This window comes from Bufo gargarizans, chromosome 11 (genome assembly GCF_014858855.1).
Source record: "Bufo gargarizans isolate SCDJY-AF-19 chromosome 11, ASM1485885v1, whole genome shotgun sequence".
Classification (NCBI taxonomy): domain Eukaryota; kingdom Metazoa; phylum Chordata; class Amphibia; order Anura; family Bufonidae; genus Bufo; species Bufo gargarizans.
The window spans coordinates 78,259,825-78,278,316 of record NC_058090.1 but is presented as its reverse complement, the minus strand read 5'-3'; the positions used below and the strand labels follow the sequence as shown (position 1 = coordinate 78,278,316).

The window sequence follows — 18,492 nt, the reverse complement described above, 5'->3', positions numbered from 1 at the left end:
TGGTGAGCAAAGGCAGCGGCCTTCCTAATCAGAAGTATGGCAGAAGGCAAGGACTGCTGCCATGACAGTGGTGCCAACTGGTTTCACCACTTTTATAATGGACCCCAAAATCTTAGGGGCATTCTACAGTGTTGCTATCAAATTTTTCTTTCAGATCTGAAAGAGTTTACTTTATGGGCCAGATTTGATTTCTAGATGCTTTGCTTCCTTTTGTAATTCATCATCCCTGTCTGATTTGCCTTTTTTTTCATTATTTGCTTCACACAATTGAAGCCACTTTAGTTTGGCCAGAATCGATTCAGGTTACAAACCTAACTTTTTAAAAAATGCAACAAACCTGAAACTAACCAAATCTCAAGTGGTTCTCTCATCTCTAGTATTGACTTCAGAATATATATATATATATATATATATATATATATATATATATATATATATATATATATATATATATTATAATATTTTTTGCATTTTTGATTCTTTCTTGGCAAGTATAAACAAAACACAAAAATCAAACTTGCCCGTGAATGATAACAAGTGTGCAGAATATTTTACTGTTTTAAATACAGTATATTGTCTTCAGAATATTTATTTTACATATTGGCCAAACTCACTTTTTTTTTTATAGTTTAATTGTGCTTCAACTTTTTTTATTTTTATATTCAATTCACCCAGGAAAAAACTATTTTCTTCAAGACGTGGAAAGATTAACATTAGTTTCACAGGACACTGAGAACCTAGAAATAGAACAAGAAACACAAGTCAGTGGTCTTCACCCAAGTAATACACAAAAGCATTGTAAACATAATCTAAATGTCTTCTCCTAGGGTCGTCTGCAGGTTTTTTTGCATTTTGCCCTGATGTCAGTTTGGTATCTGTAGGATTGCCCAATTGTTAAAGGATTAAATATGATGATGAGGATGTTTTGTGATGCACTGGGCCAGAGGGAACCTGTCTTTGAGCAATGTAATCCCTAGAATCTGTTGTTCTGAGAGCTGATTGGCTAAGAAGGTGGTCTGTCCCCACATATAAGGGAGGTATCTGAGGAAGGTACAACAGAAAGCATCACAGAACAAGGATTCTCCCCTTAACAGCCTCCAGACCCAAACAAAGATGAATCCAAGCATTTCCATCATCTTTCTCATCTGCCTGGTTGCGTCTTCTACAGGTTTACCCATCAAGGTGAGACTAATATAACATCTACTATCACTATAATCTATGTTCTAATTATATTATGGTCAATCTATATATCTTTCTGTCTCTCATCCTCCAACTAAATGTGTACACCATAATTTACATCAATGCCCAATCCACCCTTTAAAACCTTTTTCCAATCACTGGAAGTAATGGCATGTTTCTAAGATATGAAAGCCTTCCTGTTTGAAAGCATTTACTGGTTGAGCACTAAATCTTCTTTCACATTTCCTTGCACACCAGCACTTCTATCCATTCGCTCTACTGGGAACCTCAGCACAGCCCCATTTACTTAACTAGAACTGGGTTGTAGTCCCATGTATGGCAGGTGGACAGAAATGCTGCAGTACAGAAGAAACTGACAAAGGGGCTGGGACACAACTCGTAACTAATTATGAATTCATTCTTATGATGGTTATACTCCTTTGAGGTGGTTTCAGGAGAGGTGTTTTTTTTGTTTTTTTTTATCTAAAGGGGACAGAAATAACTCACCGCCACTAATCCTGAGCTTCCATCGCTTCAATGCTGTTCTTTATGCTTATCGCTTCCTATCCTGGATATGCCAGGAAAATCCTGCTTATCCATTCACTGCCCTTAGTGGTAACCTGCCCCAGCCAATGACTGGGTGAGTGAGCCTTTCCTGGAATATTAGTGTGTGGAATCGGGACAGGAAGTGGGGGTCGGAGAGGTGTTGGAGCAGAACAGTAGTGGCAGGGGTTTGGTTGAGGGGAGTCCTTTTTTACTAACCGTTTGACTTTTATTTCAATGTCAAATCTCTAATGTTAAACAGCAATATCAGAATAATTGTGATCTTCTAGCCCAAGGATGCTCAACCTGGGGCCCTCAAGCTGTTGTAAAGCAACAACTCCCACCATGCCCTTGCCCTGCTGTAGGCTGATAGCTGTAGACTGTCTGGGCATGCTGGGAGTTGTAGTTTTGCAATAGCTGGAGAAACGCAGGTTGAGAATCCCTGTTCTAGCAAATACTAGTAAATTTTCATATAAAAGATGTGTTCTTGTGTAGAAGATTTGTGACAATGCTAATGTTATGTAGTATAAAAGCAACATTTAACAATTGCAATTATCACATGAAAATATAATTTTATTCACAAAAACAACTAAGTAACTATGATTTTTAGTTTAGAAGAAATATGCTATAAGCAGTTTTTACACAATGGAACACCATGGTGTTTAAGTGAAATAGACAATTCTATTTTTGAATGTGACTAAGCCTATCATTGTTCTTCTCACTTAGGGGTGTAAAAGTCGGCCAACGTCGGGAGAAAATGTTGGTAAGTTTTCTGACACATTTCATCACTGTCATGTATGTTGACTCTTTTTAAAGGCTCAATGAGTTTTGTTAAGACTTTTAATATGATGGTGATGTAAAGGTTTTGATCGGTGGGGGTCTGAGTGATGACATCTCCACATCTCAGTAGCTTGTGTAGAGAGAAGTGCTTACAAATTGAGCCGATCATAATTTGAACAGACAGAAGTCTACCTTCGGCTATCGTGCTACTTATTAAAACGATGATTGACAATAAAATGGGCAAAGTTGGTAATTGCCTTCAACAATCTCATTTGGATGGCCGGTTTATCTATGTAGTTATTTGAAAGGGAAGGTTTGCTACCACAAAATGTACTTGTAAACCTGTCAGCAGAATCGGCCTTAATAAACAAGGCATACTTCCCAGTGTGCCTTTAGATCCTGCTAATTAATTAGCTCGTTATTCTGCCCATTTAAATACAGTAGACTCTTCATTCATTGTTCTATTCTTCTTGTCTGAGTAGGTTAGAAAAAATTCCTCTGTTTTTCATATATTTACAGGGAAAGCAGACAACACCGAAACAGAGGAACCTCTTGACGTCTTCTCCAAGATTCTTCAAGTGAACACAGGTAGGACTATGACATTTCCTCATTCCTTCATTTGGCAGTATTTTCCCTGACAACATCCCAAGGTATTCATACACCTTAGACAGCTGATGGTCAAAAATTCCTTCCAGTCCCCTTTAAATATATACACTTAGGTTGGCATGTTTGGTTCAATGGATAGTGGAAAATAAGTAGCTGCCATAAACCTCTGGTGGTGGCTTTTGTCCCCACAAATACAAAGAATCAAACATGTTAAAATTCAGCTTGCCTGATCTGTCAACAGCATTTATTGGGTAACATCCATTAAACATTAAAGGTACATCCCAATGGTGCGTTTGGTTGAATTCGGCCAAGTCGCTTTAACCCCCAGCATCAATGGTCATATAAATTCACTTATAAATCATATGGCCATGGGTTTCTGTTGGTGGGCATGGTTTGGCCTCATCTGCAAGCCATACTATTGAGCAATAACCTTAAGTGTTTCCTCCACCGAAATTGGTATCCTTGGCAGACTTTCATCTAGTGTACATGGACGCCTATGGGGTTTACAGAATGCATAGCCATAAGATTGACATATCGGTTTAAAAGGGGTGTTCTGTGAATAATTTTTGTAATTAATCAATACCTACACGATTGATTTTTTTCCTACTGCCCCAACATTGCGACATTGGTCACAAGTCTGTTTATTTCAGTGCCATCTACCACTGGCCTCAGTGGAATGACTGCTATAGCAAGACCTTTTTTCTTCATTTGAAGAGACAGACGCCCAGCTTTTACTGACTCCTCTTGATTCTTCTGACTAGAGGAACGGTGACAGTAGATACGTCTACCATAAAACATGCACAGCCTCACAAATTGAACTCTATTGATAATCATTGCCCTCTTCTTGGACATTACACATGAAGTCCCATCTCACCTCTTTTTGCCAATACACATAAACCTATCATTGCACTTCCTGGTGATGATCCATCACCATTTGGAAGGAATTGTGCAGCTGTTCAGCCATTTTTACCTGTCTCCTGAAGCACTTTATACTTGGTGATCAAATCACTCACCTGCTGCCAGCATCTCCATTTTGGTTCCTTAGCTCTGTTCACCAATAACCCGGTCCCTGGCCTCAAAACTTCCAGATATTGTCATGTGCTCTACTGTGGCCAGACAATGGTCTCAGTGGTGACATGTCCACAAACAAGATGTGACCCAGCAGTGGTGTGCCACTTGACTGGATGTTTAAAGATGGGGACTAGTAGATTGTGGAAAGGAGCCACAGAGCCCAAATAAACTAGCAGGGGTCAGTTTAGTATAATTTTTTCCCTAAGAGCTACTCACTGCTGGGGACAGTTAAAATGGTCAAAAGGCAGAACAAACCCTTATATGTTAGAAACCAATAAAGGCAATATATTATTGTAGCTATTAAAATACAATGAAAGTCAATAGTTTTAGCAAATGATGCCCATACAAAGTATCTTTATTTACTGGCCCTATTATACCAGAAGATTGTGAGCGATGATCTGGCAGTGTAATACTGCCACTAATTACTCTATGAAGGAGCAAATACTTGTTTATCTGGAAATTCAAATCTTTTAGCAGGTTTAAAGACCCTCATTTGTCGGCAGCAGATCGTGCTGTGTAATTGCGATCTGCTGAAGGCAAACAGTAATTCAGTATGAGGACGAAAGATGGCATTAGTGTTTGTTCATTCCCGTACTAAGGAGGAGATTGTTGCAGTATTAGCAGCGCTCTCCTCCACTAGCGAGCAGGTGATTGCTGGGAAGGAAAGCTTCTCAACTGACAATTGCCTGCTGAATCTTCATGTTTAATTTAAACCTACAGATCATGCTTATAGATATTTTTTTTTCTCTTCCAAAGGACTGGACAAAAGCACACACCCAATAGTCTATGGTGATGTAATGAAAAGGATGGGTCGTTATGCCACAAACCGTGACCGTTTATGGCCTAGATCTGCAGATGGAACTGTCCAAGTGCCATATACCTTATCTCCAGGTTACCGTAAGTTGCAGAGTTTCATACAACATTAACATATACATTGATATTGGTGGTGACTTCCTAGAAATTCCAAGCTGATATTAATCACGTCCTCTTTATTTGACTAGGTGTTGAATTTCAGAATCTGTTCATGACCGCAATGCAGGAATTTGAATCCTTGACCTGTGTGCGCTTTATAAAGAGGACTGCAGAAGTAAATTACCTTGACATTATCTCATCTGATGGGTAAGTCATTCGTTTGCCTAGATGGGAAGGGGAGCTCACTCATCCAGAGTCTATGCAAACATTTTTTTGGCTTTAAAAGGTTTGTTCAACCATGGGGACCTTTTCTGCAGATCCCCAAAAGTGGTTGAACCCTCAACAGGAATTATTCTTGCCTTGCCCCTCAGGAACCTCAGATTTTGGGTCTTGTCACAACATCTGCTTTGATGTAGGTTATGTGGCAACTTCATGAACTATGATTTATTATACCCAATGGCTCACACTGGTCCCACCATCTAGCACATTCCCCTTTGTCTAACTTTGAGATAGTTCATGACTGGGGTGTGTTAGTTATTCTAATAACTATAGCGGAGGAGTTAATATTCAAACCATCAAAAACATAATTTGTGATGCTGTCAAGGAGCTTTGTTAGGTTCTGTACTTCATGAGCATTTTTAACTGACAATACTTCAATGATCAGGGCATATTCAAATTTCTGTTACTAGGGCATGTATAGAAGGGAGGCAGCCTTTTTCATATCTATTTGCATCAAAGTGTGCTTTGGTATTTGTTGGAAAAGGGCTTTCTGTTCCCAAACCCAAGTTCCTAGGCTAAGCCTAGCCCAGCTAAAACCCCCAAGAGAAGATGACAACTATTAGAATGCATTTGAGCCACACACAACGTACACAGGGAAGACATCTTCCCGAGCCATGTAAACACATGTATGCTTGGTTGCGCTTTTATTAGGGAAGTGGGTCAAACCGCTAGTAGACATCTCTGGTAGTGATGAGCGGCATGGGCAATATTCGAATTTGCGATATTTTTATCAAATTTTTGGCCGAATATAAATTTGCAAATTTTAAGAATTTGTGATCTTCAGTAATTTACTTGTTTGTGAAAATAGGCAATGCAATATATTCGTGATAAAAATTAGCGATTTGAATATTTGCGATCAACACTTAGGGCTAGACAACCTTCCTATTGGTTGCTAGGGATGTTGCTAAGTGAAGATATTCGCGATAAATTTGAGATTTGAATTTTGGCAATCAAAACTATTTTCCAATACGAATATATAGCACTATATTCTAAATATTTGCAAGCTCTCGAAGTGGCGATATTTGTAATTAAAATTTACAATTTGAATATTTGCACTCAACTCTAATCTATGATAGCAGCGTAACCTGAAGATCAAATAGATGAGGCATTTTGAAATCCAACTTTTCAGTCATTCTCTTCCCCGATATCTGCCATAAAAGAAGTCGGGTAACCAAGCATATTTGATGTCAGGTTTCCATGAACAGCCCCACTCTTGTCCATGTTTTTTATCTGATATCTTATTTAAATGAGCTGCAACACTAGACACGGCTATGATATGGCTCCTTTATTCTAATTCCTGTTAACCCCGTGATAAATCAAAATCATAGCTTCACTGTTTGCCCCTCATCAGTCTACAGCAATGTCAATTTATCCCTGAAACAGATTCCAGTAACCTGAGTCAGACCGGTTGTTAGGGACCTTTTGCCCTGTATTCATATTAAAGAACTGTTGGAAAATCGAATTGTATAGTAATCCTTCATCATGAAGTAACTTACCTCTAAATGCATTTGTTTCTGGTATTTCAGTTGTTCATCCTATGTTGGACAAAACGGAGGAGCTCAACCTGTACGTTTATTAGCCCCTGGTTGTATGTCCAGAGGAATAATACAACATGAGCTAAACCACGCCTTGGGATTTCAACATGAAAATAGCCGGTCTGATCGTGGCAGCTACATCACCGTAAATTACAGAAACGTCAAAAAAGGTACCGTGTACATCAACACACATCACGCTCACATCCGATATAACACTCAGATATTATAATCTAATATTATGGTGCAATTCAACATAAAAATTTACCAAAACAATACAAAATGGTTTATTTTTCAATGAAAATAAAATATTCCAGATATTCTTTGAATAGGAATTTAACGAACATTGTGAATCTGACTACTTTGACTATGTCCTCATAACCCACAAATTGGATCAGGTCATGAAAAATTGCCTAATCAATTTGATTATTTTTAAATTCTTGACCTGCTCATGGGAAGATTTAAAAAATTGGCCTCTCCCTTCTCTTACCTGAATCTGCCCTTAGGGAGGACAAGTAAACCCCCATACACATCAGATGATAGATTTATCCTGCCAAAGTTGTTGCGTTTGACTGACATCTAACTAAATATTATGCAGATTTAGCATCAGCAAATAGTTAAAAAAAATAATAATTAGAAAAAATAATACTTCCAAAAAATGAAATAAAATCGGAATCTATTTTTTACCTTATCAATTTTTTTAAACAATTATAAATTATGAAATACAATTCTATATTCTTCACATTGTAACTAATATTTTTTTATTTATCTTCCCCCCCCCCCCCCCCTTCCCAGGGATGGAGAACAATTTTGACATACAGGACGGCACTACCTTAGGTCTCCCATATGATTATACCTCGGTGATGCATTATGACAAGTAAGTGTATTAGGGTGTATTTAAGATGAACCGTGGTGGATAACTGACCTAAGGTTCCCATACACCTTCACTAGTGGTCAGCCAAATGCCATAGACCTATACAGTCAGCTGTGTTTTCAACTGGCAGAGAGGAGAAAGCCATGTGCCGACATATCTGGCAGGAGCTTATCTCCTAGAGCAGGCATGCTCAACTTGCGGCCCTCCAGCTGTTTCAAAACTACAACTCCCAGTATGCTCGAACAGCCAACAGCAGGGCATTGTGGGAGTTGTAGTTTTGCAACAGCTGGAGGGCCGCAGGTTGAGCAAGCCTGTCCTAGAGGAAAGGGTCAAGGATTGAAATTCAATATCTGTCAAAAGTTTTTATATTTTTGAAAGAAGGAAAACTTAACACATATATATTTGGTATTACTGTAATCATACTGTCCCAGCATAAGAAGGTCATGTCAGGACATATAGTGACCACTATAATATCCAAAAACCTTGGGTAGTTTTATATTTTTCAATACAAGACATGGTAAATTAAATGGTATAATTAAAAATACAACTTGCCCCAGAAAACTAAGCCCTCATCTAGCTCTGTGAGCAAATTATGTAAAAAGTTATGGGTTTTGGATGGTAGAAAGGAAAAAATGAAAGCTCAAAAATAAAAACGGATCCAGTCCTTAGGCGTTTAACTAATATTTAATTCAAGCCGCATCACACATCAGTGTTTGTGAGCCAAAACCAGGACTGGAGCTGCACAGACATTAGGTGTAAGGGAAAGATCTGCTCCTGTTCTGTTTAGAGCCGCCCCTGGTTTTGGCTCACAATCACTGATGGAAATCACTGACCAAAATGCTGATCTATGAAGGAGACATTGGGGCCATCTTAACCAGGCTTTACCATATATGCACAAATTATCTGAAAATGTCGTCCTATTTTTTTTCTTCTCACTAACGTATTTGATATAAGTGTTTCTTATTTCTAAGTTAAATTTCACTACCCAAACTTCCAAATACCCATTTAAAGAATTATTTGTTAAAAAAAGGAGGGTTATCCCTTATTCAAGGCCTTCAGCTTTTAGCCAGAATAAAAATGGCTAAAAGATGCATGCTGTGGTCTGCAATAATCATGGTGTCCATACATTAGGTCATTAATATCAGATTGGTGGCGGCCACCACCCAACATACCGCCCCTCCCCCTTTACCAGTTGCTTTGGACGGAGCAGGAGGCAGATGGCTTTGTACATGGGGATACTGCAGCTCGGATCCCTCTTCTTCCACAAGGACAGGAAGATTGGACTGACTGCCGCCTCTGTTATTTATTGAGAGATTTATTTTAACATGAACAGGTTCAGTGCATTAAACAGAATAATGTGAGAAGACCTGACCAGTAGACCTGGATTATATATTTCACTAACTATCTCTAGAACCTACACTACTCCCTGCACTGGACCCTAACTAAACCTTACTATCTAACACTAACTATATGGATTATATATTTCAGCTAACTATCTCTATAACCTACACTACTCTCTGCACTAGACCCTATCTGCTACACTATGCCCTAACTAACCTACACTATCTAACACTAACTATATGGATTATATATTTCACTAACCATCTCTATAACCTACACTACTCCCTGCACTGGACCCCATCAGCTATTCATCGACACAATTCCCTATTACTATCTAACACGATCTATCAGGATTATTTATATGCGATTTGGAATGTAATTTGCACAGCACAGTGTTCAAGCTCCTCAATCTCTCACATGAAACTCCTCAAAATGGCTGCTGGGGAGGGTCTGAATTTATGTAGTGAAGTCCAGACACGCTGTTTAACTACCCTCTAGAGACATGGGATGTACCCCCTGGGGCTATCAATATGAAAGAAAACTATAATAATCATTTTCCACTAGGTTTGCTTTTGCTGTTGATCCAGATCTACCCACCATCAGCACCATTCCTAATCCAAATGTGCAGGTTGGTCAAAGAGATGGCCTCAGTGTCCTGGACGTGGAAAAAATTAACAAATTCTATAATTGTGGTGAGTATCATTGATAAACTACAGTAACAATGAAGTTTCAGTTGATATAGGTTCCAAATGGAGATATGTTTTCAAAGTACTACAAGCAGAGTCTGTAGAGGAGGGTTTAAAGGGAATGTCATCAAAGAAGGATTTCGTTTTTATATTAACTCTTTATATTTTTTAGAATTTTTGGTCTTTTATATTTGATGCTTTGTGTCAGTATGTGTGTGTGCATATAATTTTTTTTTAGGCCACAGTTTTCACACTGTTTGTCTAAAGGGCTCTTTACACGAGCCGACAATTGAGCAGATTATCGCTATTACTAGTAACGCTCATCAGCGATGATGTTGCGGTGTAAATGTACTGCTGGTTACTCCATGAATGAGCGAAACACCCGTTCATCAGGTAATTGGATCTTTTGTGCAGCACAAAAGGGCATCATTTCCCAGTGGTAGATTGAGCTATGTAAACACGATCTGCTGCCGAGAAACAACGAGACAGTATGGGGAAGAGCGACGGCATTGGTGATTGCTCCTCTCCATACTCTGGAGGAGATCGAGTTAAAGGGTTTTGCCACCTTAATATGTTAATTATATAATTTTATTACATAAATGCTCCATTTGATAGGCATTCTCTGTACTTATAATGGTACCAGTCTGTGTTTAACCTGTATAGTAATGTCTACATCCACCTACTGTGCTGGACACGCACATGGTCATTTCCATCCTTCAACTGCCACCAGTCAGATATACTGTTATAGGCTGTGACAGTTACAAGGACAGAGATGTAGGAGAAACGGCACACCTCCTGAGAGCTGTTATAGGGAGAGAGCTGCAGCAAAAAACACACCCCACTCAGTTAATATTTGTTTTTGTCAGATGTTTCCAGTAGGCTGTTCAATACTCCAGGTGAAGGATTCTCCTCTGCAAACTATCCAAACAATTATCCAGACAATATGAACTTTGCATTTTTGATCAGAACCCCAAATGGACAAGTGAGTATGACCAAAAGTTTTGCAAAAAAAATAAAAAATCCACAAAGGCATAATTTTGAAGCTCCTATGTCTTCATGCCAAATCTGTAACTTATCCTCATTTGTAATACTGTTGTCTGCTTACATGGTAGAAGGACACTTGGGCCCTCTTAAAATCAAAGGTCCTAGTGTGACTGGTACCTCTGACCTCACTGTAGTGTACTGTTATATAACGTATAGAAATAGGGAGACTATAGGTTCCTCAAAGTCCCTTCAGCTTCTAAATTAGACAATAGTAGTACAAATAGTACCTGGTAGGGTTATTTATAAATTTTGCGTTGGGGCCAGGAGCCTACGACTTTATTAATAATGATCATTCATGGACAGAGGGTTAGTCTTTTTTTTATTTTTTTTATAGAAGTTAGATGATGAGGGATCAGATACTATCATGTTGATGATCAATGTCTTAAACTAAAATTCTAATAAAAATGACTATGTATAAGCCAAACCATAGTTTGGTAGTTGTTGGGCATCTTGATGTTATGTTGCTGTTTTTGTTGCATAAATCATTCTTGTGTAGATGCTAGGACTGGTGTTGTAGCTCAAGCCCATTCACTTGAATGTGACTACACTGTAGGACCAGATGCATTCTGTATGTGCAGTCATCAGGCGCATGGCAAGGGGTCCCTTAAAGTACATGTTTTTTGTGACGCCAGTTGCAGTGAAGCAACAAGGGTACAAGGCCCCTTCTAATGATACTGTAAATGGTACCCAGGTGTAGGAATGCCAAAGTGGTGTAGGGTAGCCTAAATATCCCTTAATGTTTTGTGCACGTGTCACGGTGCTCCTACCTGGATATGTTTGATGCCAGGCGTTGCCCTCCAAAAGCAGACAAAGGTAATGAAATGGTGGGATGGAGATTAAACTGAGTCCAGACTTTGTATCAAAGTTGAAAACAGCTTTACTTGCCATAAACTTTTCTCCAGTTTGCAGACTTTATCTTGGTCCCCAGCAGGCTTCGGCATTAACTGTGGCAGGCAAACTCCTCTCTGCTTTGTCTGTTGCTGTCTGGCTCTGCTGTGCTGACAGGATAGCTGTACAATTTAGCTTTCTCTGGTTGCTGCAACTTCTCTCTTGTGGACTGGCTCTGAAATCTGCTAGACCAGGAAGTCTCTCTCTCTCCTGGCTCCTGAGGCTGTAAGCTTCTGCCTACACATCCAGCTGAGCTGAAGATGCTCCAGCTTGCCTGGGCAAGGCACTTCCAACAGGAACACACACCTGCTGCACACCCTTCCTTGGCAGGGGGTAAACTGGAACCTTCCCATAGCAGGGGGTAAGCTAGACTAACTCTAAACTAAAACTCCTCCCTCCCTGCAGCAAGTGAAAAATGCACACCACACCACAGAGGGGGGTGTTAGAATGGAAAGGAAAGCTCCACGCTATATAACTGTAGCTCTGCCGTTTATGCTGCCACCTACTGTTGAACCAGGCACATTACATGATAACACAACAGTTGCAAAATAGGAGATGCACATTATATGGGACCTGCAATTAAATACACAGGCTGACACTAGGAGACAGCAGCAGGGTGCAGAAGTGGTAATGCACCTCTGGGGCGTTACGTATGCAGGAGTAATGCTGGTTCCAGAAGAAAGACTGCTTTACGATATGACAATTTTATAATGGTGTTCTTTGCTTTTATATAGGTTTCCTTGACATTTGATGTCTTCAAACTTGAGAGCTCTCCTGATTGTTTGTCAGACTATGTCAGGATCTTTGATGGACCTAGTAGAAGATCTCCGCTCCTCCTGAACAACACTTGTGGCAGCTCGAAAATACCCAAAATAATTGGTTCCACCAACCAGATGCTGATGGAATTTGTTAGCGATGGCGCAAATTCATCTAGTGGATTCAGTGCTTCGTATAAGACAGGTGAGGATCAAGGAAATGGAGGTCAGATTAACAGTATGTATGTACTTATTATACACTACAATACTGTATACCATATTATAGAGGGATAGTATAACGGAAGCACTTCATTCTTTGTTTTTAGATTTTTGATAGTAGCTTTCGAGCTCCACTTTATAGCTCTGCTCTAAAGTTATTTAACAAAGACATTTGTTGACGTTAGAACTTGACATTTTTTAGTATTTTGTATATTTGATGTCTTCTACTCATTACTGTACTCCTAACACTTATATTGCTTCCTTTTAGTGCCATGTGGAGGAACTTTTTTTGCGGCAACAAATAACATCACATCTCCAGGTTATTCTTCAGGGTCCTACTTGCCCAACCTGAACTGTTATTTTACTATACATGCACCTACCGGATACAAGGTGATTAAATATCAGATCTCTAAGGTCTAAGCTTCATTATTCTTACTGTGGTTTTCTAAGACTTTGATATTGGTGACCTATCTTCAGGATATGTTCATTGATGTCAGAAACCCCCTTTAATTCTGTGTCATTATTCTCACATCTGGCCGTACGTTTTCTCCCTCTTATTTCCTTAGATTTCCCTAAATGGAACATTTGATATAGAGTCAGCTATATATTGCTATGCCGATAGACTGCTCATCTATGGCAATGGGGAGGAGGGCAAGTCACCCACAAACACATTTTGTGGCACAGGCTTAATTTCGATGACTTCAACTGGTAATAAAATTCTCCTTAATTTCCAAACTGATGGCGGCTATCAGACAAAAGGATTCCGGCTGACGTACACCATCTGTGAGTAACTTTTTTTTTTTTTTTAAAGTTTTATATATTTTTTATATAATTGTGATATAAAGGCTTTTGATGGCCGGTAACGATCAGTAGATTTTCCAACGCATTGAGAGGAGATTTCTCAAACAGGTGTAAAGTAGAACTGGCTTAGTTGCCCATAGCAACCAATCAGATTCTTCCTTTCATTTTAAAGAACTTCTTTGGAAAATGAAAGGTGGAATCCGATTGGTTGCTGTGGGTAACTAAGCCAGTTCTACTTTACACCTGTTTTGATAAAGTTGCCCCAATAGGTCAGATTTATTTGAGTTTTTTCACAGCTCTTGAGGTGTAAAAAAGTTGGAAATGATGACGCACACCATATTTGTGATATCGTTTTGCGTTTCCTGCTACTTTGCCAAGTGACCAGGCAATGGTGGAGCTTAGAGGGACATGTCAGATTTAGTAGAATGGAAACTAGCGAATATTTAACCTAATATCAGTACCAGATTCAGCTTCTGGCACATGAATAGATGGAAGAGGGGCCAAACTTATTAAAGGGTCACAAAGCTCTCTCTCCTCACTGCAGGAGATGGTATTGATCTACAGTAGGATTTTTCTATGTTTATATCTCTTCTGCCTTTTAGTGCATGTACTTTATATTCTCAGTGTGTTAACCCCTTAGTGACCACCCATACGCCTTTTTACGGCGGTCACTAAGGGGCCCTGAGAGCCGGGGCCCTGCTCTAACAGCCCTGAGCGGCAGAAGTGCCGATCCGGGCTGTTTAACCCATTACATGCCGGGCGCAATGGCGCCCGCTGCATGTAAAGTGGTGACAGAGGGAGTGGACAGCACCCCGAAAATAAGATCACGGGGTGCTGATGTGTTGAAGCTTACCTTGCTTCCATTCAGGGCCCCGAGCCTGTCTGCAGTTCTCTCCAGCAGGCTGTGCCTCTCTGGCGCAGCCTGCTGGTCAATCTTTGAATAGCATTGCTATTGAAATGTAATGCATTATAGAGAGCATGCATTACATTTAAAAAGCAATCAAAATACTGTATATTATAGTCCCCTTGTGGGACTTTAAAGTAATAAAAAAATAGAAAAAAATACACATTTATTAATTAAGAAAAATTCCATAAAATAAAAAAAGATGCTTTTTTTCCATTGAAAATACGCTTTTCAATGAAAAAAATTGCAAAAAGAAAATATCCCCCATATGTTTGGTATTGACGCTTCCGTAACGACCCGGACTACATAAATATTACATAAATTATCCCCTATGGTGAACTCCGTAAAAAAAATAAAAATTCTAATTTATTCTTAGTTTCCACAGAAAAAAACGTAATAAGCGATCAAAAAGCGGAAATTACTCCAAAATGATACCAATGAAAAATACAAGTTGTCCCTCAAGAATCAAGCCCTCACACAACTCCATAGAAAGAATACTAAAGTTATGGGTCTTGTAAAGTGGCATTGCAAAATCATTTTTTTTGGTTAATAAAAGGGGTTTTATTGGAAAAAAAGTTGTAAAACTTAAAAAAAGTATTATAGGTATTTAGTATCACTGTAATCGTACTGACCCAGAGAATAAAGATATGATGTTTTTTGTACCGAAAAATGAGCGCCGTAAAATTTATAATGTAAAAACGCAGTGGCAGTATTGCTATTTTTCCCCATCTCCCTCCCAGAAAGTGTTAATAAAAGTTAATCAGAAAGTTATGTGTACCCCAAAATGGTGCCATTAAAAACTACAACTTGTCCCATAAAAAAACAAGCCCTCATAAAGCTATATAGACGGAAAAATATAGTTATAGCTCTTGGAACGAGACCATAAAAAAAGGAAGAAAAACGCTTGGTCATAAAGGCCCAAACAGGCTTGGTCACTAAAGGTTAAAGGGGTTTCCAGGTCTTCCATATTTATGGCCTATACTCAACATAGTCCATCAGTATCAGATCAGTGGAAGTCGGACTCCCAGCACTCCTGCCGATCAGCTATTTGAACAGTCCGCTCTGCTTTGTGAGTGCCATGGACTCTTCCTAGACCAGTGACATTATGTTTACCCAAGCTGAGCTCAGTCTCATTTAAGTGAAGCCCCTTACCTGCAATACCAAGCACAACCAGTATACCGTAGAAGGCACTGTACTTGGCGAGTAGCTGGGAAGCCATAGTGCTCACCGGAGCTGCTCAGCTTTTTTTAAAGTGGTGACGTCAGGAGTCAGACACCCACCGATCAGATATTGATTACCTATCCTGTGGAGAAATCATCAGTATTAAACACTTAGAAACCCCCTTAAAGGAATTTGTCAAAGATCAGAAAAAATGTCAGCTAAATTCCTAAAACGGTACCACGTCGGTCCACAGGTTGTAACTTGGCCCCATTCAATTAAGCTTAGCAGTAATACCAGACACAACCTATGAACGAGTCTGGTACCATTTCTGAGAGATAGAAGCCATGTTTTCCAAACCTGGGCAATCCCTTGAGATAGATATATATATCTATTTATAATTTTTTTTTATCGCATTTACTTTTTCAGCAGTTTACATTCATGTATCTATCAAGGTATGATCGATTTGATCTAAAAAATACAATAAATAGCAGAGCAAAAAGTGATTGTGGGAACATACATAATTGGATGTTCATGGTCTGAGTGACACCCCTATGGGCGTCACTGTTTCATGTATGAATTACTATTAAGAGTTCAAAGTATTTAAAAACTGTTTACTGTATCACAAAATAGAGAATATTTAACTACAAATGAAGTAACAACATCATATGTGAAATCTAGTGTAAAACATTCTAATTTTTATTTTTATGCTTTTTACAGTCAAGGAAACCTGAACACGAAATTGAAGAAATTTGATTGCTTGAACGATGGCGACTCATTTTGTGTGTGTGTATATATTTAAAATAAATTTGAGAATTGTATGTATGTATTTCTGCTTATCCTAAACCCAGAATGTGTTTTTCAGTCTTCATTTTTATATTTTTCTTAACTCCGAATATGGCTTTCAGTGCATTTCTTAATAAACTTGGCGTTTCTGTTTTTTCAAAATGTGTGTATTGTATATTTGTCATTAACATAATTGGAGATTAGCAAAGTTTTGAAAAATTTGATTTGGTGCATCTCCGAATTTCACAAAGAAATTTGATTTGTGACCATTCCTTTGGCACGAGGAGCATTTATCTGTATGTAGCAGGCGCAATCATGGGGAACGGCAATCACGACGCCCCCCCCATTTGTGGCATCTGAGGCCTTTTAGGTGGTAACCAGAACGCTGGTGTGGTGATGTCATATATCACATCGCTCAAGAAATTGCATGGTTTCTGCATTTCAAGATGGTAGCGATGACCTCTTTATGTGGAAATGAATGAAATGAGTGTGTTTTGTTTTTTCAGCCATTTAAGGGAAAATTGATTCATTACCACAAATTTTTCCTGAAATTTGGAGCAGATTCAATTAGCTCAACAATTGTTTTGGTCAAGCACCAAGGTGCTCGTGTGCTCTGGTGCTCGAGTAGAACACTTTCCGATGTTCGGGTGCTCTACAGAGCACCCGAGCACAATGTTAGTCAATGGGAGAACACGAGCATTAAACCAGGCACCCCCTGCTCTGAATAGGGGAGGGTGTCAGGACTCTAGTTCGGCTTAGGAGTCCCTGCTCTGACTCCATGTATAGCTATGTCCATATATGAAGTCAGTGCTTGGGGACACCTAGTGTATTTAAATCTAATTTAGCCTCTATTTCTGAAAAGTTTTGGTTGGATTCAAACTCGCAACCTTCTACATTACAGCCAAAAATCTTATCCACTACACTATAGAGCTGCATGGCCAGTTGCTTTAAAAGGAAGTATTCCTTTATAGCAGAAGTCTCATATATTTTATTTATTTTTTTACTATAGTGTAGTGGTTAAGATTATTGGCTATAATGCAGAAGGTTGTGAGTTTAAATCCCATCAGAAAATGAGGCAAAATTTCATATAAACATATGTTTTTAGCCATGTACAGTTTCTGTATTAGTAATGTAATGGATTAACTAATAATGTGGCAGCAGTTGAACAAGATGCATGCAGTGATATATTAGAATTCCCTTTAATACTGAGGTACAGTAAAAATTAAAACTAAATGTCATAGCAGTTGAATAAGATGCACAGGACCATATATTTGACCACCCTATAATACTGAGGTACAGTAAGTGTATGTGTAAAATAACAGCTTTCTGCAACACATAAGCGCTTGTCCCTTCTCTCCCTATACTCAGATAACAGTGAAATGGCCGAGACCACACTGGATGAGGCTTTTATAGGGCTGTGACATCACAGGGGATGGCTATCTGCGTATAGGCTAGTTGCATGGCATTATGGGTGATACCACATTCCGCGGCTTCTTACTTTTACTTTGTTACGCGTGTAGCCGCCATTTTAGAAAAGTGCACAATCTTACTGAAGCAGTCTACCATCAACAAAATCAGTCTTCCCAGAAGAGTTAGGTAAATCGGTGAAGTCCATAGAGAAATGCGTCTAAGGACGGAATGGGATGTACAAAGGAAGAAGAGATCCTGAAGGCCGAGTATGAGTCAACTTGGCACATGCAAAGGTCTCACAAGCTGCCTATTAGCCCTTCACACTTTTACGTAAACCTGGCCACCATAATCTCAGAGAAATAAGATCTACAGTGGATCTGCTACCAGGGTGTCTCGCAAGGACATTATCATGAGAAGGAACAAACAACCTCCCTAGAGCAGTGTTTCCCAACCAGTGTGCCTCCAGCTGTTGCAAAACTACAACTCCCAGCATGCCCGGACAGCATTTAGCTGTGCTGGCATGCTTGAAGTTGTAGTTTTGTAACAGCTGGAGACACACTGGTTGGGAAACACTGCCCTAGAGGACAGGAATCGGGTGCCTCACCTTGAGCTCCCAACACCTCTGCCTCTAGTTCAGGATAAAGGGTGGATACCACCACCCAATTAGTCAAAATCGGAGCAGGATCCTCTGAATCTCCCCCTCCCCAGGAAAGCAGAGCGACAA

General features: G+C 39.3%; 1 protein-coding gene across 1 annotated transcript; it reads left to right on the top strand.

The window, feature by feature from the left end:
• Nucleotides 1-861: 861 nt before the first annotated feature.
• Nucleotides 862-16,306, top strand: LOC122921306 (embryonic protein UVS.2-like). Its single transcript, XM_044271285.1, has 13 exons — nt 862-1,182; nt 2,449-2,485; nt 3,022-3,090; nt 4,936-5,076; nt 5,181-5,298; nt 6,897-7,075; nt 7,698-7,779; nt 9,682-9,809; nt 10,670-10,785; nt 12,470-12,695; nt 12,978-13,099; nt 13,276-13,492; nt 16,293-16,306. Exons 1-13 carry the CDS (start codon nt 1,114-1,116, stop codon nt 16,304-16,306), a joined length of 1,518 nt encoding a protein of 505 aa, XP_044127220.1. The 5' UTR covers nt 862-1,113.
• Nucleotides 16,307-18,492: the final 2,186 nt, after the last annotated feature.

Coding starts and splice junctions, on each gene's coding strand:
- LOC122921306 (XM_044271285.1), top strand. CDS start 1,114: ATGAATCCAAGCATTTCCATCATCTTTCTCATCTGCCTGGTTGCGTCT. Junction 1,183..2,448: donor CTACAGGTTTACCCATCAAG/GTGAGACTAATA, acceptor CTTCTCACTTAG/GGGTGTAAAAGTCGGCCAAC. Junction 13,100..13,275: donor ATGCACCTACCGGATACAAG/GTGATTAAATAT, acceptor TTATTTCCTTAG/ATTTCCCTAAATGGAACATT.